The sequence below is a fragment of the Panthera uncia genome (assembly GCF_023721935.1).
Source record: "Panthera uncia isolate 11264 chromosome B2 unlocalized genomic scaffold, Puncia_PCG_1.0 HiC_scaffold_24, whole genome shotgun sequence".
Taxonomy (NCBI): domain Eukaryota; kingdom Metazoa; phylum Chordata; class Mammalia; order Carnivora; family Felidae; genus Panthera; species Panthera uncia.
Genome location: NW_026057580.1, coordinates 17997448 through 18022954, shown reverse-complemented (window position 1 = coordinate 18022954; position 25507 = coordinate 17997448). Strand labels below are relative to the sequence as shown.

At 33.8% G+C, this 25507-nt stretch overlaps 1 protein-coding gene across 1 annotated transcript in view; it reads left to right on the top strand.

Annotated features, from left to right (window-relative positions):
* The window catches only part of LOC125938210 (beta-defensin 112-like), a 121238-nt gene extending 96403 nt beyond the window's left edge, over positions 1–24835 (top strand). The window contains 3 exon segments of the mRNA XM_049653216.1: positions 20281–20424; positions 23982–24179; positions 24825–24835. Coding sequence (XP_049509173.1) covers positions 20281–20424; positions 23982–24179; positions 24825–24835 — 353 coding nt within the window.
* The last annotated feature ends 672 nt before the right edge of the window (positions 24836–25507 follow it).

Genomic DNA, 25507 nt, shown 5'->3' with positions numbered 1-25507 from the left:
ATACCCTTCTGGAATGAATGCCATTCTAAATGATTGTGCATCTCCATAAATCTAAGCTAACTCAGTAATTCAAAATTACTAAGATTTAAGTTTAGTACCAATAAGCAATAAACTTATGGCTACTGCTATAATAACTGTTGGTCGCTACACCCTTATTTCACAGCAGGTGGTCTGCTCCATGCTGGTTGCAGACTGAATGAAAGCACAACATTTTGAAACTAATTCCTGAAGTTGATGGAAGACTCCAGAGCCATTTCAACTGGTGAAATAGTGTTGTGTTTTGTGCTTTTTTTTTTGTTTGTTTTAAATTAAATGCTCTGAGACACTTGACCTTTCTGGCAAATGAAGGGCAAACACTGCTTTACTCTCATTTCATGTCACAATTATAAGTCTCTAGATATTTAAAATTGTCTTGAGCAGATTGTTTTTGGTTCATAAGCCATTATTTCCCTATTAAAAAGGAAAAATAACTTCTTTGTCATTGAATGGATTTCTTTAAGTCAATAAAGCTGAAAAAAAAGGACTTTATTTAATCCACCCATGTTTCACTCTGGAGAAGCATCAAGACATCTTGGTCCCTTATTCCTAACTTCTTCATTTAAACATCACATACTTCATTTAAAATATATGTTCAGGTATAACAACTTAAAATGTCCACTTTTAAATGATGAGGTAGACATCTGGAAACTTCCTTTCCTATTTCATGAACATGGGAAATAAGACATAGTTCCATGCAATCATTGATGGGATTCAGTCCTCCTGGTTTTAGAATCTTTGCTTTTTCTTTCTTTTTCTCTTTCTTTCTTTCTTTCTTTCTTTCTTCATATTGATGAAGCATTGTTCTGAGTTATTATACAATTTATTAAGAAATCTCAGTAGCAATTTGGGTGACAGAGTTTGGCCTAGCTTTGTATAATCTGAAGCTCAAAGATCTACTGTTTTCTTTCTTTCTTCTTCTTTTTTACTACTTCTTTACCTGGAACAGAACCTTACACAGAATAGTCACTTAATAAATCCTTTTATCTTTTCCCTACTTTGAAGTAAATGGTATACACTTAAAGGAAAAAGTGGCATTAAGGATAAAAGAGAGAGAGGAGGTGATTACTGAAGTCAAAATCTGATGGCAGTGATTGAAACTAATAAAGAACATAGGTTAAAACACTAAATGAACAATAATACTGAATATGAAATCAAAATAAATGATTTAAGCCCTATGGATTCCCATGAAACAATAACTACAGTGTGAAATAGTTTTGCAGAAACCTCAGTTGAAAACGATGTTCTATTTAGCTAAGATTTTTCACTGCAAATACAAACTATTATATATATTAATCATTTAATATTTTAATATAAAAATATCATAAATTACATAGTGCCTATATTCTTGGACAGGAAAGCATATTTTTATTTTTTCAATTTGTTGTCAGTTCTTTAAATACAATAATCATAGTGGGTTCTAACATGTGGAACCTTATAGACTTTTGGACTACATATAATTACAAAACATTTTTTAGAAAGTTTCCAAACTGCTGAGTTTTGACAGTTCATTGACTTGCTTATTTATTGTCTTATGAGGTCACATTTACTCACATTACACTGATATGTACAAAAAGAATATATTTTCTTTATATTTTGCATAATAAACCTTATGAGTACCATTCTCCTGGATGACTGGGCACTCCATTCCCTACCAATCCATTTTGGTAACTCAGCCCCTGACAATAATTTAGAATGCACCTCTAAGGAGATGCTTAGTCTTTCAAAGTAGCACTCATTTCTGCTGCCCAACTCCAAGACTGCATCTGAGTATATGGAGGAGAAAGGAGGTTCATGTGACCATACAATAGCAAAAGGATGGTGTTAGGATTCACAGTTCTATCTTCTGGTCTCCTTAATTACGTCCCGTGCCCACCTCCTCTATTTGCCCTCCTGGATTTTGCATCTTAATTTTACTACTGTTGAACTGGTGGTTTATTCTTTTCCAACTCATTTGGGACCCAGCGGTCCTCCCCACTTAATAGGACCAACCTTGGTTCTCACTGCCATTGTAGACCCTCTGATATACAACTGTAATTCCCACCTAATTTCAGGCTCTGGCAGGCCTTGAATCCAAGATCAGTTTGCTCCAAGTGAACCTTTTCTGGCAACATCACAGTCATATCTTGGCTCACATTTGCGGGTTCTTCTCCACGTTCCCAAGTGCATATGGAAAATCCAGTCTCATTCCAGCTGAGATTGGCATGGCAGCTGAGATGCTTGGAGAAAGCTGTATCAGTTTCTTCTTGGCCTAAGTAGCAAGTTTGGACAGTTTTTTGTTTTGTTTTCTTTTGCTCTGTTAATGGTTGCCCCCAAGTTGGTACAAAAATAGCCTTAGTGGAATATCTTCCTTAAACATTGAAGTGGGGATAAAACCATCCCATTGACCCATCTTGCCCATGTTCTCTCTGCCCATGTTGGAAGCTCTGAAAGGAAGTTTGTGCTACAAGCAGCTCTCTCCTAAGTGCTCTTCTTTTGTTCAACTTCCTTCCACATTTTTCTGAAACTAGAATTTGCTTGTCTCTTTTTTTCTTCCCTGGATGAGATACTTCTTTATATTATATTCTCCTTCTTCCTTAGGTGAAAGATGAGTGTACCCATTCCCAGGTGTTGTAATGACAAATGACTGCAAAGAAGGAGACTAGGACTTCCTGTTAAAGGAAAAGAATAAAAGGTACTTCCTTTCCTTCTTTATTGTCAGGCTGTCACCTATAACTTCTTGCAGGATCTAAGTGCCTAGTGCTGTAATTTCACTGGCACATACAGATATGATCATAGTACTTGTTACCTACCGAAATTCTTTTATACCCATTGGTAAATGGGCACTGTTCTAGTTCTTCATTGTTACCCAGACTACTATCCTGGGACATCTAGACTTTCCCAGGACTTCGTAATAAAGGAGTAATGCCTAGAATACCAGGGGAACTTCAGAACTCTGCTCCAACATCATGGCTGACATTGTTTCTGACTAATCATTGCCTTTGCTGTTCATGCCATACATACAAGGTGAATATCACCCTTGCGTGTTCTTACGTGCAGTTATTCCACTGCTTACGACATACTGTGAGTGTAAGTGCCAAACAATCAATACAACCTACAAGCTCACTAGAATCCACTTGTCCCACAATGATCTGGTTAAATTCAATATGAACCCTACTTCCATGGTCTGGTGAGAGTGAGAACCCTTCTCATGATATGTGAGGTTTCTACGATTGGCATCTCATGCTTCTCCTTGCCTTGGTACTCCCTCTTCTGTATGTCTGCATTTAACAAAGCTTTAAAATGAACTCCCTTCTCTAGATACTCCAAAATCCACTTTCATTTAAATATTGTTTAGGTATTGCAAATTTAGTAAAGATTTGGAGTCATAGGGAAGATTCACACTGTGGCATGCATAGCCTGCTACCCAGTATTCTGGCTCTTTATACCTCAGGTCCCCGGAACAACAAATTCTTTCTGCTTTCATAGACACCTCTATTCATATTTGTGCTTAACGAATCACTTTCTAGGGACATCTGGGTGGCTCAGTCAGTTAAACGTCTGACTTTGGCTCAGGTCATGATCTCACTGTTCCTGAGTTTGAGCCCTGCATCGGGCTGTGATGACAGCCCCGAGCCTGGAGTCTGCTTCAGATTCTGTGTCTCCCTCACTCTGTGCCCCACCCCCACTTGTACTGTGTCTCTCTCTGTCTCTCAAAAATGAATAAATGTTAAAAAAATTTTTTAAAAAGGAATCACTTTCTACCCAAATATACATTTCAAACAACATACTCAATTAAGCAGGGTGTTTGTTCTAGAGAGTTCTTACACTGACTGTTAATATAATTTATACATATTATTATACAAATGTGTTAGAATTGTATACAAGTCATGTATAATAGGTTTCTATAATTTACTATATTTTTGGATGTAGCTGAATTAATTTATTTTAATTATTAATAAATCATTTTTAATACTCCACAATTTCTTCATTCTCCTCCAATGATACGCTACTATAAATGATATTTTAATTATTCTTATACCTGTCTCCTGAAAGTTAACTTCTATTTTCATATACCATATCCAGAAGTTTAGAGAAAAGGCTGCACAAGACTAGAAAATCCTGCTTTAGATGGAGGCTTTGTTGGAATGAGATTTTCAGCTGTCTCCTTTTGGAAGGGAAGGGAATATGTTCTGCATGTGGGACAAAGATTTACATGATTATTTGGTGACTAGGAAAATCAATTTGTGCTTCAGACTGGCTAGCTATTTTAAAACTCACTTTTTCAGGGTGGCTGTGTGGCTCAGTGGGTTGAGCATCTGACTTTGGCTCAGGTCATGATCTCTCTGTTTGTGAGTTAGAGCCCTGCATCGGGCTCTGTGCTGACAGTGCAGATTCTGCTTCAGATTCTGTGTCTCCCTCTCTCTCTCTGTCCCTCCCCTGCTCACACTTTGTCTCTCTCTCTCTCCCCCAAGAATGGATAAACATTAAAAAAAAATTAAAAAAACCCAAAAACTCATTTTCTCTTCCTTCTGAGACCATAACTTCACTCCATTTTCCAGCCTATCTTAGAGTTTAGTGGGTACTTGACTGAGGTCTGGTAAAAGGAAGTAATATGTACCATTGTTAGAACTGGTCCATAAAATACTCCAATAAGAGGTTCACTTTTTCTCTTTTTTTAAAAATGTTTATTTATTTTGAGACAGAGAGAACAAGAGAAGGGCAGAGAGAGAGGGAGAGAGTGAATCCCAAGCAGGCTTTACCCTGTCAGAGTAGAGCCCTATGCAGGGCTTGATCCCATGAAGCATGAGATCATGACCTGAGCCAAACTCAACAGTTGGATGCTTAACTGACTGAACCACCCAGGCATCTAGATTCACTTTCTCTTCTTCTTTCCTCAGTCACCTTAAAAACCACATATTAAAGGGACCAGAATCCTGAAATGGAAGAGGACCTGAATCCCTGAATGAGTGCTTGAAAGAGAGACTCCTACAGACCAATGCTACCCATTTTGACATTACATGGGCAAGAAATAAACTTCTGTTGTGTTTAAGGCATTATATTTTTGGGTTGTTTTGCTTTTGCATTTCACATTTTCTAAATAATATACCTTCTCTCACTCTAAGGTACCCACTCTTATTTTTTTACGTTTTTGTTTTAATTCCATTTAGTTAATATACATTGTTATATTACTTTTAGGTATACAATATAGTGGTTCAACAATTCCATACATCACCCAGTGCTCATTACAAGGGCAGTCCTTAATCCCCATCACCTATCTTACACCCCACCCCTGGGTAACCATCAGTTTGCTCTCTGTAGTTAAGAGTTTGTCTCTTCATTTCTTTATCTCTTCTTCCTTTCACTCATTTGTTTGTTTCATAAATTCCACACATGAGTAAAATCATATGGTATTTGCCTTTCTCTGACTGACTTATTTTGCTTAGCATTATAGTCCCTCCATGCCATCCATGTCATTGCCAATGGCAAGATTTCATTCTTTTTTATAGCTGAATAATATTCCATTGCTCTTTATCCATTCTTTATCCATTCATCAATTGATGACATCTGTTCTTCATCCATTCATCAATTGATGGACACTTGGGCTGCTTCCATATGTTGGCTATTTTTTTTAAATGATGCTACAATAAACAGAGGGGTGCATGTATCTCCTTGAATTAGTATTTTTGTATTCTTTGGGTAAATGTCAAGTAGTACAATTGCTGGATCATAGGATAGTTCTGTTTTTAACTTTTTGAGAAATAAGATTCCCACTCTTTAAAATGTACATAGCAAAAACCATCCTGCAAGGTTGTTATGAGAAACGTACCAAGTGAAAAGTGTCTAGTATAATATTCAGCATAGTGATGCTTGATAAATGCTTGTCCTTTTTATTTTAAGAAGTTTTTGAACATGGAAGAGGCATTAGACTTCTCCCTAGCTAATTCCTCCACTTTCAAGGAGAACATTGAGATGTATAAAGGATTATTACGTATTTTCTTAAACATTTTTGGGTTCTGAGGTTCAGAGCTTTCCAGTAGGATTCTGAACATAAAATTGTGGTGTAACTAAAAGGAAAATAGAATTTTCACCAAGACTTTCATCATCCTCCTGAAAGCAGTCTATTAAGTAAGCAAAGAAGAGGCATTGTTTGATAAACATCTTTCTTACAAGTATGGAGTGGCCACTTCCTAACCTTGAACATAGTTAAGAAAAAGAGAAAAGAAAGTGATCATGCTATGACTTTTTCTACTTCCCCTCGAACGTTCTGGGAACTTTACACTGGTGTATAGTGTAAATTAGTGCTTTGCTTTGTGGCCATGAGAGGAGAGGAGTTGCAGCAATGGCTAAAGGAACAGGGGATTCAGATAAACATTAGCTACTTACAAGACAAATTTTAGCCCTGCTCCATATCTTATTTGCAGCCAAATACTTTTCACTCCTAGCATAAATATAATGGAATCCTTAAGTCAGGAAATGTTTAATGACCAAAAATTTCAGTTCAGTTCTCAAATTTTAGGTTCCTTTTTGCCTTTGTTTCATGATTGCTTTGATTTCTTCACTTTTTTGTCTCACACAATGATAACTTTCATTATTTCTACAATGTGATAAATTCTATCACTAATCTAGTGACTACCACTGCTTAGAATATCACTGGAGCATAGATTTGGATCAAAGCGAAAGCAGTTTTAATGGACAATTTACTCAGAAATGGCCATGTGGTTGGGTTGAAATGTTACAGGCTGTTCAGTAAGAACTTTCCATCTTTAATTGATTTTGTTATCTGTACTTGATGTTACAGAGTGTTCTCAGGTCTTTAGTCTTAAAGATTTCACCTTATACTCAGCATGAGCATATTTCCAGTTCAGAGATCACAGGAAATCATTTTCACTTCCAAGATCACCTAAATTATACCTTGTTCTGCTACATCAATTCTGGGCAATGTTTCCTTCACCTTGAACTTATTTCTCATTTGATTACTTTTCCTGTCACTTACCTCACTGTTGCAAAACTTCCTTTTCTTTTCTTCAAATAATGCAATATCTGTTCTAGCCTTTATCCAAGCAGAGTTCTTTCTGCTCCATGTGCAGATTCTGTAACATTATATAAAAGTCATAACTATCTTCTTATTTGAAATTTTTTTCTTGCAAATGCTTAATATACACATCATACTCTTTATAATCTTCTTCCTTGAGAACATTCTCATCTGCATCAAAATCTCAGAATCTAGATCATATTTATTTTTTCCACTTTTTTCTACCATTGACACAAGAGGCTACCAAAACTTGGCTACCATCTATTCCTTAAGAAGATAATTGAAAAAGACATTCTTGGGTTATAAATCTAAAAACAGACTGGGAGATGATTTACATATCAAAGAAGCAGAGAAAGACTTTCTAATTGCAAATTTTCCAAAGCAAGTGATTTAGGAAAACAGGGGTTAGGAGAAAATGTCAGGAAGAAACCTGTCTAAAATTTAGCCATATTGATCAAGAATCTGTGAAGATGGAATTGGTCTCTCAGTTTGCTAGGCCAAAGGTAAATCTGATATATTCTTTTTTGTCTCTTGGGTAATCTAACTAATGTCCTCAGAGAAGTGTCTGGTGAATTACTGGAATAGAAAGGACGCTTGAAAGATAGTTTCTTCTCAGCAGCCCAGTAATGCTCATTTATGAAATGTTCACTATGAACATTTTGCAATTATGCTAAATTCATAAATTTCTTTGGTAAAAACAGATTTTAAAAAGGAAATAGAGTAGATTTGTGAAAAAGATTTGGATGGGCCCCAAAAGGCCTGTATTCTCAAAGTTTTTGAAATGGGTTTTCTATGGAAGCCAAGATTGTTGTAAAATCAAGATCATATACATGATTTCATTTAAAAAAAAATCTATAGTTTGCAAAGTTTGACAATTGCCCAAAAGTTTCAATTTTGTATCTTACAGATGAGGAAAGAGATGAAAAGAAATGATGATTGACCAAAGTCTGGTGGTTATGGTTACATATTTTGGATAAAACATACCAAGGTAAGAATTCTAGATCTTTGGCTTTCTATTTGATTTTGGGCAAGTTATTTACCTTCTCTTAATCTGTAAAATGTAGAAAATAATATCTATCTTATAAGGTTTTTGTGTATACTGGAGGAGATAACATCTCTAAAGCACAACTCTGACTCATAAACTTTCAAGATATGGTAATGATTATGAAGGTTTTGGCAATAATCACCATTTATATGACACAACCTAAATTAGAGATTGTGCTTGCCATCTTGATGGGCACAAAGTCTAAGTATTGCAGAGTTAAAAATCATAAGCTCAAATATATTTCCAGGGCTAGGCTCATAAGCACAATAAGATTACAAAACAATTTCCATGTTCTTCATGGATTTAAGAGTAGTTTATAAAACCTAGTGAATCAGCATTAAAATTTTTTTTGCCATTTTTCCCCTTTCCAACTTGGTAAATGTAGGTTCAAAAACAGATATTCTGATTGGCTGCAGCCCTTGAGTAAAGGAATAATCATATTTGATATCTCTTTGGAAAGGAATAGGAGAAAAAATCAATGAAATGATCTTCTCTATTCATCTTATCCATAGTTTAGGAGTTCTGATACCAAAAGGATGTTGTAATTGATTTGCTCATGGGTTTGGTGACTCACATTAACAATAATTCTTATTCATAGCAAAATTAAATTCTCTATGTTGTTTACTGTAGGCTTTAAGCAGACCAAGATACACAAATTTTACTTAGAAACAGTCATCTTCATGGGAATTGATGTGAAAATTCTACATTGTTTATTTCTCAGCAAGAAAATGTGTCATGATCAAATTTCAAGTACTAAATTCAAGTTATTGAAATGTTTATTCCTATATTATATGGGAAAAAATTGATTGAGGAGGGAATCAATCCCTGAGTAAACATCTTCACCTCAGTGGTTATCAGTGAATCTGTCTAGAATATTTAGACATCCTGAAGTTATTTACTGAATTACCCTGTATTACAGTTCTATGACACTGTGATTAATAATTGTGTTGCTTCTGGAAGGTAGCTTATGCTCACCACTATGCCACCAGTGTAATAATTGTCTTGCTTCTGAATAGCAAACATAAGTAAAGATTATTGAGACACTTATGGCTGATTCCCACATTCCAGGCACTCTTGAAGTGTTGTGAAAGAAGTAATTGATCTCTGCTTTCAGTACCAGTATCTGAGGACTGGAGATAAATCTTTATATAATAGCCTGTAGAAATTTTACAGAGTAGCTTAGAAGTTATTTTGATTAGAAAAAGTTAGAGTCATAGAATTTGGTTTAAAAAATGAAATGCCTAGTATTTGTCATAAGATCTATTTTAGGAATGGTTATAAAAACAATCCAAAGTTGGCTAGATAGACTTACAAAATCATTGGTTAGTCTCTACTTTTAATAAGTTATAAAGAATATATGTTACAATACATCACCTAACCTCTTTGGTTTTTAGAGTCTTCATCTATAATATTAAGTGTTTTTTTACAATGCTTCAAACTCTAAATTATGATTCGGATGTCTCTGAACATTAAGATTCAACATTCTGATATTAAGATTATAAAGTACATATTCAAGGACCAATTAAATTGTTGTAGTATAATTTTAAAATTTGAGGTCTTAAGAATTTAAATGTACATTCTTTGTAACTGTAAAATTTGTAAAACTCCTTTTTTTCTTTATTTCTCAATAATTACACCAGGAAGTATGGAATTTTTTAGTGGACTCATTTACAATACTGAAATGGAGTAGGGATCATGAATTTTATATATAAAATGTAATATAAGCACTAATATTATAGAATTGGTTTGTTAGTATAATCATTATCATCAGGCAACATTTATTCAGAATTCACTAATGAAGATCTCTGTACCTTGACTGAGAAAGCATTTGGTTATATTCTTTAACATTCTGCATTAACCATATTTTTGACTTAGTATTAATCTCCTTCTACTCCTTCACATTATTGCCAATAAACCATTTCAGATTTGTAGGATACTTGAGCCAACTCTACTATTTGGGAATTGGAGACAGAGCATTTCTACTAAGAGTCTGTAAATTTTACTTGTCATTACTGTTTTCAAAACATGAGATTGTTTTTGAATGCAAATATATTATCCCAAAGTATATTTTTAGTTTGAGTTTTCTTTCCTAAGGAAATATCAAATCCTATGTCTCAAAATGTGCTAAAATTAGATATGTTATTCCTTAAGGACAGTATTTATAAGTAAATGTCTTTGCAATGACAAGGGCTGCATAAATTCATTACTATAATATCAAATTAGAAAATGGGGTGACACAGTTTCAGTCACTCAATGATATATAAGTCTATATACAATCAATGTATATACAATCTGTATTTAAGAATTAATGGTCTGGATATAGAAAAATGTATTTAATATGTAGGAAAGGATTAATATTCTGAATATAGCAAAATATATTTCATATGTAGATTAAGATTAATAGTCTGAATATAGAAAGAAGTGTATTTAATATGTAGGCAAGAATTAATAGTGTGTATGTAGAAAAACGTGTTTGAGGCTGGATAGAATCTTATAAATCTTCTATGTCAGGCTCTTCATCTTGTACATGAAATAGAAAAGACAAGTTAAGTAAAGTGATGTCCTTAAAACCACATAATTTACTATGTTAGAACTGAAACTAGATCTTCATCTGACCTTTTCTTTACTGCTTTGTCTGGGACAAATACACATACACACACATACACAAAAGCCTATTGAAATCATAAAACTTTAGAATAAAGTAAATCAAAAGTTAACTATTCCTACTTTGACTGGTAGGTGAATTATATATCCTGCATTCTATTCAAACACCATTCGATTTTTGCTGATAATTTATTACTAACTTACTTCTGACTGTGTAAACAAGAGAATAATTTTCTCTTTATTTTTTTTTAGAAATCTCAGTACTCAATGTTTAGTCATTAAGTTTCTTTCTAGCTATAAAAATATCCAAAAAAGATATTATTGACCATCATATCTATAATAATGATAAATTAACTAACATGTATTGAATACTCTTTTAAACATTTTCTGTATATTAGCTCACTATTTCTTCACTAGACATTTGTCTATTTGTAAACAAATCATTCATGCATTTATTTATTCATTCAACATACTCTCAAAGAAATGGGTACTGTAGGCTATTTATTTATTTATTATTTTTTACATTTATTTGTTTTGAGAGACAAGAGAGTGTGAGTGAGTGAGGGGCAGAGAGAGAGAGACAAACAGAATCCAAAGGAGGTTCCAGGCTCCGAGTACAGAGCTTGACACGGGGCTCAAACCCACGAACCGGGAGATCATGACCTGATCTGACTGAAGTCAGACCTTTACTGACTGAGCCACCCAGGCACCCCTACACTTTTTATTTTTAAGCAAAGGACAAAGAGATATTAATGAAAGATGAAGACAAAGTGTTATTATTTTTACAAGCACCTTTTCCTATACTTTCAAATAAAAGAATTTCCTTCACAGTGGACTCACACTGAACTTTTAGAAAACTGTTGCCATCTGTTGACAAGAAAATTCTTGACCACAAAATATAGATTGAAGTATAAAAAGTAAAATTAAGAGATATATACTTCTTCTAAAATGTTTCCTCATGTGTAATATAGCAAAAATACACAAAGACTGAAATTATTAAGTTGTCTTGTGCATTGTAATATATTAGTAGTTCATTTTTGTTCAGTTGGATCAAAGGTAAATATATTAAATATGTATTTTATTTTATTTTTTCAATATATGAAATTTATTGTCAAATTGGTTTCCATACAACACCCAGTGTTCATCCCAAAAGGTGCCCTCCTCAATACCCATCACCCACCCTCCCCGCCCTCCCACCCTGCCATCAACCCTCAGTTTGTTCTCAGTTTTTAAGAGTCTCTTATGCTTTGGCTCTCTCCCACTCTAACCTCTTTTTTTTTCCTTCCCCTCCCCCATGGGTTTCTGTTAAGTTTCTCAGGATCCACATAAAAGTGAAAACATATGGTATTTGTCTTTCTCTGTATGGCTTATTTCACTTAGCGTAACACTCTCCAGTTCCATCCACGTTGCTACAAAGGGCCATATTTCATTCTTTCTCATTGCCACGTAGTACTCCATTGTGTATATAAACCACAATTTCTTTTTTTTACAATATATGAAGTTTATTGTCAAATTGGTTTCCATACAACACCCAGTGCTCATCCCAAAATGTGCCCTCCTCAATACCCATCACCCACCCTCCCCTCCCTCCCACCGCCCATCACAATTTCTTTATCCATTCATCAGTTTGATGAACATTTAGGCTCTTTCCATAATTTGGCTATTGTTGAGAGTGCTGCTATAAACATTGGGGTACAAGTGCCCCTATGCATCAGTACTCCTGTATTAAACATGTATTTTATGCTTACCTTTCTGTCTCCTCACTTCTCTAGTTATATAGTAAGGAATGTCCTGTGCAATGTGTAATTTTGAATCTCTTTCCTAAGTCAAATGATAAGTTTATGATGAAGTCATGTTTTGTTTTCTAACCATAATATTTTTTCTAGAAGAACAATTTCTTGGTTATTATTTTTATGATTGTTTATCTCAGTACATTCAGTGCTAATATGACTAGGAATGAAGCACTATTTTACTCCTACCCCTTCATATTTTGGATGGCAAGATACCTTTCTACCAGCCATTTTTATGACCCTGATATATCTCTTGGGTAGTCTAAGAATACACATGTATTGAAAGCATTGTCAGGATATTTTTGCTAACTCTGAGGATGGGGTAAAGATGATAGCTTGAAAGAATAAAATAAAAGGGAGTGAGAAAAATCTAAATTTCTGGAAGACTTAGTTTGTGAAGAATTTTTCCGTGTTCTGGCCCTCATCTGAATTAGGGTTAGGATATCACTTAGAGGAATTCTCTCTCAGATTGCATTGCTATAAATTATATATGAATTGTTCAGAGTAAATAACATGGGAGAACAAAGGAGGTGACAATAATTTTCATGACAGCTCTGAAACAAGGTTGTCAAAGGATTTGATTGAGCAAGTTCCATAATGGCAGGATCTAGGTTCTGACCACTATAGTTTCACAAAGCCTGATCAATGTTTGGCATATAGTAGAATACATACAGCAAGAAATAAAAATTTCCAAGATAGTAGTATAGCGTTTTTTTCCATTGGCATGTTGCTTTCTGGTGGTTCTTGGCCTATTTTATTTTGGAAGTGTGCTTGCCATAGCTGGATTTTTTTTTAAGTTTATTTATTTATTTTGAGAGGGAGAGATAAAATGTGTGTGCTAGTGGGGGAGGGGCAGAGAGAAAGAATCCCAAGAAGACTCCATGCTCTCATCTCAGCAACCATGAGATCATGACCTGAACCAATATCAAGAGTTGGGGGCTTAACCTACTGAGCCACCCAGGTGCTCCAGTCATAGCTGGATTTTAATCCTTTCTTTCTTTCTTTTCTTATTTTAGCCAAAAGCAAAGAGTACCATTATTGTGGCTTGGACTTGTGGAAGGTATGCAAGAGAAGACTATGGACAATTTAATAATCACTGGGGCAAATAATAAATTAGAATTGATTACTGTAAAACCAAAACTCAGGCTGTATATTAGCTGAGGTGAATTTAAGAAATTAAGATGATGCAGAGCTAAGAGTGATTAGATAGATAGATAGATAGAGATAGAGATATAGATATATAGACAGACTTATGCACCCAGAATTCAGTATCTTTCTTAAAGCTTTCTTGAAACTTCCACTAAAGACTACTACTCTGTTCATGAATTTCTATAATTAACAAAGGAAGACAAAATGGAATATACATGCTTGAGCCATTCAGGAGTAGAAGTCATTCATACATAAACATCAAATGTCTGCAGTTTAGTTCTCCTTTCAAGGCATAATACAGAAGACAGGCAGAATTAATTACATGGAAGGTATTGCAGAAAAAATTTTCTATTTGATATGGAATCAGCTATAGGAAGTCGTATTGCCCCATAGGTGAATCAAAATATGGAAAAAAGTCTAACTCTGAAAGGCAAATCTCACTAGAGTCTCTCTGCTAAATTAATTCATAAAACAGTTTAGATCTACTTGACCTGGGTCTCTAGACAGAGATATTCACATATTCTTATGACTGGGACAGTGCTGAAGTAGGAGAATTGACTAGTATATGGAGATTGAAGAGAAAAGAAAAACCACTACCTGTTTGGAGTTTTATTTTATTTATAATTTGTTAAACCCAAATGTGAGACAGGGAGAATAAAATGGGAGTAAGAAGTGAAACAAAGTGGGAAAGAAGGACACTTGATATAATTAGTTTTTCCCTAAGAGTCCGGAACTTTGAGCAACTTCTTCACAGTACTTTAATTCTTAGGATATTTCTATGTGAGGAGATGAGTTAAAAGAGGGAGGAGTGACCTTTTCCCTGTAGCTCATGCTTCCCCAGTCTGTCTTCACCACCACTCTGAGCATCCATGGTATTCTTCCCCAAACTCTCTTACCAAAGTATTGGTTCCTTAGAGTTCCCAACCAAAAATTCCAGTTTGATAAAGTTTAGAAGTTAATTTGAAACATGTTTTATTCAAAATGCTTACAAATAGCAGCAAAATAATACAATTAAGGCAAAACATGTGAATTCCCCAGTATTCTTGAGTAAGGGAGGAGGGGGTTGAAGAATGTACATATTAATTAACCACCGAAAGAGAGTTGAAATATTCTCTGATTTGCCATATTAACAGAATACATGATTCCCACAGGAAAGTTCGTCATCAGAAGCTCCTAGCTATTTTTTCAAATGACACTTAGAAACATTTATGTGGTAGATAATGCTGAGCAATTGAACAGTATTTATTTTGACAACTTATAATGTATTTTTTCAAAATTCAAGTCTTGCAAGTAAAGAGCAAAAGTGGAACTCTCATTTTGTTATTATTGTTTTTATTTTAAAAATTTTTAGAGTTTATTTTAAAGTAATCTCTACACCCACAATGGGGCTTGAACCTACAACCCAAAGTTCCAGAGTCTCATGTTGTACTGACTGAGCCATCCAGGAGTCCCAAAAGTGCAACTCTTAGAAGTCAATTAGAATATGTTGGCTGAACATCTATGAAATAGTAGGATTAAACTAGTCCCACTTAGATAAGAACATGAATGTAATTTCTAGAAGAAATGGTGATCACTGATAAAAAACATGATACCTGTGCTGTGAAGAAGGAAATAATTGGAATTAGCCAATGGAATAAGGGTTAGAAGGGCATTCATGCTGAAGAAACTATATGGAAAAACTTAAATAACCCATGAATAGACATCTGAAACAGAAGTAAACCTTCAGATGAGATATTTTAACTGTAATGACCATTTTTGGTGAGCTCCCCAATAGGACATTTACACTTAGATTAATAGAGATGGGAGAATAATCCACTTGCGGCTGACTGGCTAATTAAGCACTTTATGGTTTCAAGTAACTATTAAGCTTAGGGGGTTACCTTGTCAAGGCTAAGAACTAGAAAAAGAGATCTCAGAAGAAAGGAATCAGAAGAAAGGGCGTGGATCTGAAATCAAACAGAGAAGCAGAGAAGAAAAGATTTGCTGATTCCCATTTTAGGGAGAATTGAGAGAAAATAGTAGTGTTGGCCTGGCAAATAGATTGCATATACAGTATATATCTAAGTTTGTATATGCCTACATGAGCAAAATATATTTCAATTTTAAGAGATATCCAATGAGAGTGTAGCAAGATTTTTGGTATGGGACAAAGAGTACATTTCTAACAATCTATTAAAGTAATTAAACGTTTGGGATTGTTAGGATTTTTTAATAAACTAAGTTATAAGGTCACTTCTTGTGTACAGGTAAGCTTTCCATTCCTTCTTTTTTTTTCCTTCTAATCTACTCATTTTCTCCAAAAAGGAGTCTCTCACTACTTACCCCTTAGGATTACCCTCCTTAAAATACTGGTAAAGCAGCTTGCTTTAAATACTAGAACTTACATTGCTTTCCTTTTAGAAGTTTTACCAATTATCACAGTAGATAATCAGAGAAAATAATAACATATGTGAAAGTTACCAAGATTTTACAATACTGTGCATTTCACATCATTTGTTTAGAGACAGTAAATATCTGATATTTCCTTAGCAACTCTCTTTGCCTGGAATGTTTGATATACATCACCATTCAGTTATAACACTCTTTTCCCACTGAACATAGAATTGGCCTTGGAAATCTTTTTAGCTCAGCAGTGTAGATAACCCCTGCCAATTGAATTGACAAAATATACACCTTTTGTACACTTTTACTATCCAAGATGGTGGGTTCCTTTTTTAAGTTTATTTATTTATTTTGAGAAAGAGAGAGAGAGAGAGTGAAAGAGAGAGAGAGAGAGAGAGAGAGAGAGAGAGAAGCAATGAGAGAGTGATAAAGGGAGAATCCTAAGCAGGCTCTGCAATGTCAGCTCAGAGCCTGAGGCAGGACTTGAACTCACGAATTGTGATATCATAACCTGAGCTGAAGTCGAGAGTTGGACACTTAATAGACGGAGCCACCCAGGTGCCCCAGTGTGGTTTTTGATAAACATACAGGTTGTAGACTAGCAATAATAATTTCCTTCTCCAAAATTTAAAGAGTGAAATTAGGAAATGAAGAGAAATTGAAACAAGGTAAAATACTTTCTTTGGGTGACTCACACACAACTTAGGTTTTCCTTATTAGATCCACAAAACCCCTAATCCAGAAACATTATAATATGTGATCTATGTTGAACTTTGTGGTATTGGAAGGAAAAACTACACTTAGAACATACATAAAAATTGTTTTCATACAACTTTTATGACATTTTCCCTATTGATTTGTCATATGTTTCTATGAATGTCTTTTAAAAAATAATTTGAGTTTCTCAAGACAGTGACCAGGTCTTATAATCTGTTTCCTAAATATCTGGAATGACGACAAGGTGATCACAGAATGGTGGTCAATGAATCCAAGCATCCTAAGTTATCCAGTTGTCAATGATTTAAAATTCTTTATATCTGTAAAACAAAAACAATTTAAATGATATGTACTCTCATTTTCAGATAATAAGTGTTGAAAAGAATAGTTTAGTTCTACTTCATGAGGTAGATTCTGTAGAATGTGTTTAACGTGTTGGGCATCCAGAGTGAAAGACTGAGACAGTGCTCAAAAAAGGGAGTGGTTTCCATATTCTCCATGAGATTAGAAGTGAGTCAAAAATTATCCTGAGTGAGTCAGCAATAATATTTTCATTTTTCTGTTTTTTCTTCATATTTAACAAATGAGATATCCAAAATAAATTTCTAATTGGCTTCAGTCTTTGGAGGTAAAAATATTGCACTTTTGTCCTAACTTTGGAAAGGAATAGAATAGAGAAAATCAATGAGAAACCTTTCTTCTCTGCTCTTTTCCTGGGGTTTATTCATAGGTATTTTGATAACAGAGAAGGTACCCAATAATTTATTTTTAATAAAATTTGAAATTTAGTTGTAGTATCTCAACTAATTCTAACTCTCATCCACAATAATCAAATCTATCTTTTTCACAGTTATATTACAGTAACTAGAACATTAATAGACACATTGATAAGTATTTGATTAATTTCTGTTGAATTCATCTTATGTTGAGACAGTTTTAAATGGTCTTCCTCTATGTCAGATGATGGCAAAATTCTCAATTATGTGCTTACTAACAAGTATTTAACTTTCTAAGTCCTTAATTTTAAATTCATATTTTGAGAGTGAAGAAATTGGTTATGGAAGGAAACACTTCTTGAATAATGTCTATTACTTTGTTCAGGAAGGTTTGCTAAGATTCTAAATACCTATGCATGTTTTGATAGTAAACACCTTTACCGCTATAGAATAATATGGCTAATGTTCACTGGGACTCTTTTATACCCATATTCTGAGTGCTTTATTTGGGTGTAATAAGAGAGAATTAATGGACAGTTGCTCCTAATGTTTGCTTATGGGATCTGAGGAAAAACTTTCAGCTGCTCTTCTCCAATATCTGCTGTAATAAACCATGGAAAACATATGGATGACCTCAGAAATAACTCCAACTACACAGAAAAAACTAGAAATGCACTTTGACTTTTTAACATAGGATATTTATGCATTTTTTATTTGAAACTTACTTGAGAGTACACACCTTTCTTAAAGGTACAACTAAGTTAGATAAGGTAATTTTCTTTCTTTTTTTTTTTAAATTTTTTTAACGTTTATTTGTTTTTGAGACAGAGAGAGACAGAGCATGAACAGGGGAGGAGCAGAGAGAGAGGGAGACACAGAATCTGAAACAGGCTCCAGGCTCTGAGCTGTCAGCACAGAACCCGACGCGGGGCTCGAACTCACAGACCGTGAGATCATGACCTGAGCTGAAGTCGGACGCTTAACCGACCGAGCCACCCAGGCGCCCCAGATAAGGTAATTTTCAAACAAGTCAGTTAACTGTCATTATTTATGTTAAAATTTATTTTAAATAAAAATGTTATGGATTATGAAATCACCTGACAACTCTGGATCTCATTACTTTTATGTATAAAATTAAATATTCTCAATGGTAATATCAGTCCAAAATTCTGTTTTGGACATTTATTTGCACTATGATTCTTGTATTGCGAACACTAAAATGATAAATGTGGTTATATGAAACACATATTCTTGCAATATCTCATGAATAACAGAAGGTTATTTTCAAACTTGGTCACTTAGCAACTTATACCCATAATCTAGAAACTGTTAAAGTTTCTTAGAGACACTGGCCTCAGGAGAAATCAGTAGATAGCATTTTGTGTGTGTGTGGTAATGCACCAGCTTTTTCTATCCACTATCCCTTTGAACATTCAACCAAGCACAGAAATGTTCTTACTCTTAATAAGCCTCAGTAATCAAGACTGTGCAGAAGGATTCTTTCTTCCTTATTTCAGCAATACCTGAGTTAAGACAGAAGATCTGTGAACTGTGTTCTCCTAAGAAATCATTTACAATGGAGATCCTTCTTTCTTTCTCTATTTTGTCCTTTGGTATCTCCAGTATACCAGGTAACATAAATGTTATTGCCACAGGGGTCGGCACTAAGTGGAGTGGGGGGTTGGTGTCAGGATTTTTTAAGTAAATATCATTAACATTATATAATAATTATATTAATACTATCAGCAAAATCATATTATATTTATTTACAGCCCCAGATGGAGAAAATATTTGAATAATTTTTCAAAAACAATTGCCTAGTAAAGGTTATGATTCACTCTGATTACATGAAATTATATATATTACATACATTATATATATTTATACATATATGTACTATATATCACACACACACACACATATATATGTGTGTGTGTGTGTGTGTGTGTGTGTGTGTGTCTATATAAGCCATTGGAAAAAATAGCACTACCATGATTTAATCAATCCTCAAAATGTGTTGTTTTTTAATATTCAAATTCTACTAAATTTAATATATGAGTAGATTTGAAAAAAATTGAGAATAGAATGAATGTATGGTTGGAAATTATTCATTTCACATTGATAGTATTGATAGCAGAAGGTAAGTGAGGTTACATAGCTTGCTGAAAGTCCAAAGACTAGCTGTGCATCTGCCCTCTTCCATTTAAATTCTTCTTTATTTTGCTAATTTCCTGGGTCACCAAAATATCTGTCATTATTGAGATAAGTGGAGATCATCATAAAGTAAACCTATAGTATTCCCTTCTCTTACTGTTACTCTGCTCTGACACTCAAACAGAAATAATTTTTTAACTGACAATTTGTCACCAAAAGAGAGCTAAACTTCAATTGATAGCGTAACTCAAGGAATTGGAGTTCATTTAAATAAGAATAATTTTTTCCTTCATCATCTTTGTAAAAATTTATTAGAACATGGTCATTAAAATTCTCTCTATTCCTAGAAATTTTCTGAGATATTCTTTAGAATTACATCAATTTAAATTTGCACTGATGCTTTTTTCTTAATAGTAATGAATTTAATAGCTAGCATCTGTTCTGCCTTTTGCCCTTATTAATTTATTGCTCCTTGCAATAATCATGTGAGATAATGATTAAGTCATTCATTGACTTATTCAATCAAATTTTAAAGAAGTATATTCTACAAGCTTATCATCTTTAAAAACCTCTTATAGTACGCAGAACCATGAAATAAAGAGAAATACATTATTGTTCTTATTTTGGAAAATACTATTTTGTATGCTTTTAAAGTATTTTTTTCTTTTGCAGTGGGCTGTGACCAACCTGTTACCACTTCTATGCCATTATCGATGACCATATGTACTAAAAGGTTTGAAAAACTATACTCAGAGATACATAATTCTTCCACAATATCTGAAAAGGCAGAATACAGTACAAAGGAAAACAAAGCAGGTAAAATAAAACAAGTAGAATTATAACTTGCACAGTTTAATCACTATCTATCAAAAGAAATGGAGGAAATATCCTAAGTATGTTCTCTGTCCTACTCCCCATTTTCCTAGCTCTTCTTGTCTTTAAACTTCTAGTTTTATGAAAGTTGAATTTTATGGTCAGAATGCGAAAGAAGTCTCATTTTAAAGTCACAGGGTCTTATTTTTTATGAAACTCTATCTAGACAGATGTTCTTATATTTCCAAGAGGAAACATTCTCCAATCATTGCTTCCAGCATCCTAAATATTTTAAAACATGTTGTCGATGCCACTATGCTTGAGTCAGATTGTTGTCTTAATTTCCCTCTATGTGACGGCTGGCAAAATTTCTTTTTATCAGTCACCACTGTTCATTGCCCATAAGCCTGGTATCTTTGGATACACAAAATATATTGTTAGATAGAAAGAGTAATTAAGATATTCTTATTAATTTCAAGGATGGTGTAATTAAGATAACTTGAAAAGGCAATTGAACATGAAAAGTCCAGACTAAGTGTTAGGGATTTATTTAAAAAAGGAATTCTTCTCTATTTTAGTCTTTATCTCAATTATGATTTAGAATATCACTTGGCAAAGTGTCTTCTCAAGTTAGAATGTTATAAACATTGTAGAATGTTGTAGAATGTTATCACACCATGAGAGTGATACAAATAAATTTCTATGGGAAGGCAAAGAAAGAGAGTTATCTTTGTAATGGTGTTCAGACAAAGACCTAGTGATGAAGTCATTGGTCAAATTATTTTATACATGGGCCACGTGTTTTGTCTTCTTGTTATGTTTCATTTTGTTTTTGGACACTATGTCATTGCTGAAGCCTGTCACGGTAGGCCTATACCACATATATGTATACATATATATTTGGTGTAGGTGCTCAGTTAACATTTATTTAATTAATAAATGGATAGAGGGAGAGAAGAAAACCAAGAAATATTTAGAGAGCAGAAAGAGGAAAAAAGGAAGACAAGGATATTTGGAAAACAAGCAAAAAGGACAGAAGTATGTAAGCAATTGCTGATTTGCCTGACCAAATTTGAGGATTATTCTCCGAAGATGAGGTGACATTAGCTGAGTCAGACTGTACTCAGATTTGTGATATAATATTTAAACTGTATAGAAAAATAACTTGTTCTTTTGTTATTCTATTTGTTGTTACATTTGGTTGTATCCCACTTCACTTCAATTATCGTATAAAGAAAGGAGACGTATCCTTCATTGCAGTTATGTGTATTCAGTAACAGCTGCTGTTTTGAGACACTAAAAAAATAAATAGCACGCCTTTGGCTATCAGATATTGTTAACAATGTGTATAAGGGGAAAAGTCTACATTTATTTAAATGTAAAACAATAAAAAAATCACACTTATTCACTATGACTGGACATGCATAGGTTTAAATTTTCCCTTGGTTTATAATCTGCAGTTCTGGAGTGCTTACTCCTCAAAGTCAAAATTACCTTGGTTGTCATATAAATTGATTTACCTACACATCTCTATCTCTAAGTGTCTATTTTTACTTCTCTATATATCTATCAATATTTCTCTACCTATACCTGCATTTATATGAACTTAGACAATTACATTATTTTTTAACATGAAAATAATTTAATTTAGATTCATTACAGAGTTACACTAATATACAGAGATAATGTATTATCTCTGATCATCTTCATCTCAAACTTAGACTTTAAGACTTGCAACCTTCTAAGGTTCTTCTCTCTTAGCTGTAGCACCACTTGATTAACACCTCATGTAAAAAGTTCCCTCAGTTCTTATATATATCAGCTGGGCGAAGCCATAGAATGGAATATTAAAATTACAACATTTAAAACTGGCAAAGTGCTTGTATCTAAAATTTATAAAGAATTCTAATAAATCAAAAGAAAAAGAAAATCCAGTAGAAATACGGGGAAAAAAAGACTTAGGTAATTTGTAAAAGTGGATATACAAACCTACTTAAAGTGCTTATTATCCTCATTAGCAATCAGGAAAATGCAAATTTAAACCATGATATGACACCACCACACATTCAAAATAATGTTTAAAATTTTTATAGTTAGATAATGCAAAGTATGGCAATGCAAATGGAACAGCAAGAATTTTCATACACTACTGAGCAGAGTGAAACTGATAGGACCCTTTTGGAAAATTATTTTTACTAAGCTATTATAGATGAAGACATGTGTATTCTATGATCTAGGATTTCCATTGTGAATATATCCACCCAACAGAAGACTGTTACGTGTGCTCCAAGAAAGAATACGGGAATATTAATAGCAAATAATTGATAATTAATGGCAAATAACCTATATGGTCATCAAAATTATAACAGATGAATAAAGAGAATACCATATGGGTAGCATTTCTACTTTATTTAAAATATATATAATATATATAACCCCTATAAAATAATTTACTGGAAAAAAATGGACGAGGGTTTGATTAAATTTATAATTAAAAGGTCTCTGGAATGAAAGCATGTCTATAAACATCAGTGACAATGACTCACCGATTCTGGCTGATCTTCTAAAATATGTCCAGTAGGGCCTAATTATATTTAACCAGGATGATAGATATGTATTTCTTTGGTAAGGTATTTCATGATCACTATAAAAGCTTTAAATGTTAAGAAGGAATTTATTATAATGAGCTAAAACCTGATTCCCTGTTAATCTACACCATTTACTTATAGTTTTGTTTCGGGAGATACGGGGAATAAATGTAAACCTTCACCTGCATTCCAGAACGTCTATAAGTAACAGAGACATTGGATCCTTATCTCATTCCTCATGATTTTTCAAGTTACAAAATCAAAGAAAATACAGTGCAAAGTGAAAGAGTGAAAAATTTTAAACTTTCTATGGCTTCAGAAACTATAGTAGGGGAGAAAATGAAAAGTAGTACTGAAAAGTTAAGAGACTTGCTGAAATCTTAACTATGTTCATCTCTTTTGTTTATTTATTTTTCTGTTCATTATGTTAATCTTCCAAATTGTCTGTTTTTAGGTGAACATCTCCTGGGAGTGAAGGTGGGGTGTAGATCAAAGAATAGTTGGGATATTTAATAAAATTAAAAAAAAACAGTATATTTTAGTACTTTAGAACCATTGAAGTCAAGTTTCAATGAACAATGAAGTCTTGAGGAGGAAAATTCACAGAACAGAATTAAACATGAATAATAAATGAGACAGAAGATGGAGATTGGCCCACTCATATTCAGTGAGGATAAGCAAGAGAGATAGAAGGTATTAATACATTTCAGGCTCTCCAGATATCCCCTATTGAGTCACTACTTGATCAATTGAAATGTGTAGGGGTGGGACATCTAGTTTAGGAATTGGACACTGGCTGATGTCCTTGGTTTTCTCTGTTATATATAGGGACAGAAAGATTCCAATGAAAAACCAGGTGAATCCCTCTCCTTTTTCTTCCCTCTGTGGTCAGTGCTTCTTTGTGTATCTTCTTTTAAATGTTGACATTTCTTATGTTAATTTTTAACTCCATCCATTTTTGCCTTCTTTCAGCTAGAATTAAACAGCACTATGATGTTTTTGATCCATGGAAAGCCTGTATAAAGCTTAATGGTCAATGTAAAAATCAATGTGGTGAAAATGAATTTAAGATGTCGTACTGTGCAAGACCTGAAACTCTTTGCTGCTTGAAAGTATGCGACCCTGTCGAGTAACTGAAGAGACCCATTCACAAAAAAACACCAACAAAGGGCACCTGGGTGGCTCAGTCATTGAGCATCCGACTTCAGCTCAGGTCATGATTTCACGGTTGGTTCGTGGGTTCAAGCCCCTCGTTGGGCTCTATGCTGACAGCTCAGCACACTCTTCCCTCACTCACACCCTGTCTCCCTCTGTCTCTCAAAAAATGAATAAAACATTAAAAAAAAAAGACCAACACTAACTAAATATTCTTATTACTTTATTATCTCTATTACTTCATTCATGGCCTAGTATTTCTGTCCATACATGTCTATAATGAATAAAAAACTAAATAAAATATATTTCAGTCTGGATCATTCATGAACCTTGTGTCTGCTTCGAAAAAAGAGAAGAATACAGAGTGGGACTTTTAATTCAGGAATAGAAATAGTAGAGAAGAAAAGTCCATGGTGGAACTACTGTGTTAAATGAGATTTCGGGGGGCAATTCTATATTGAGTGTGGCAAGCATGTTGTAAATGATTGGTGATGTATATAAAGCATTCTTTGAGAAGAGTCAAGAGTGGGGAAAGAGTTGAAAAGATGGAAGGTATTCAGGTGTTATCCCTGAATTAGTGAAAATGGTTGTAAGGGATTTGAGTTATTATGGAGTCTTTGTAACTTCTTATATTAATTGTACTTTTCTGTTTATTGACAGATTTCTTATAATAAAAATACCTCAAGTGCTTAGCCAGTCCTTTGAGAAGAATACCCCAAAGGGTAGGATAGAGGGGAATGACTTTAAGGAGAAAGTGTAAGATAAGTCCTTGTACCCTGCAGCAGTAATAATCATAAACATAATCATAATCATAGCTATAGTTACTATGTTGTAGTGTTATGGTTACCATTAACTTCTATTTGTTTTGTCTTGTGTTTTTAATATATTCCTTATATCATCAGATGATTTTTATCCTATTCTTATCATGACAGTTATTGGAGTCTTTGTGTGCTTGCTTGTATCTACAAAATAATGGGAAAAATGCTTTAATAGAATTATACATATGACATATATGAATATAATTCTATATATATCATATATGATTAATCATATATACGCACACAATTATGTATATAATTATATATGTGTGTGTACACACATATATATAATTTCTATCACACCCAGGGGTTATATGACAAGTATATGTGAATGGGGGCTAAAGGATGGCCTGGCAAGGAATGGGTTAACTGTTGATCATATTGCATTATCTAGCCTGAAGTTTTGCTCTTATTCAAACATCTTGCGACATCTACTCTAAAAATAGGTCATGCTCTGCAGAGCCTGCCATGTGCTGACTACTATTCAAAGAATGTTCTTTAGGCTGTGACCTTGGCTGATAGGCT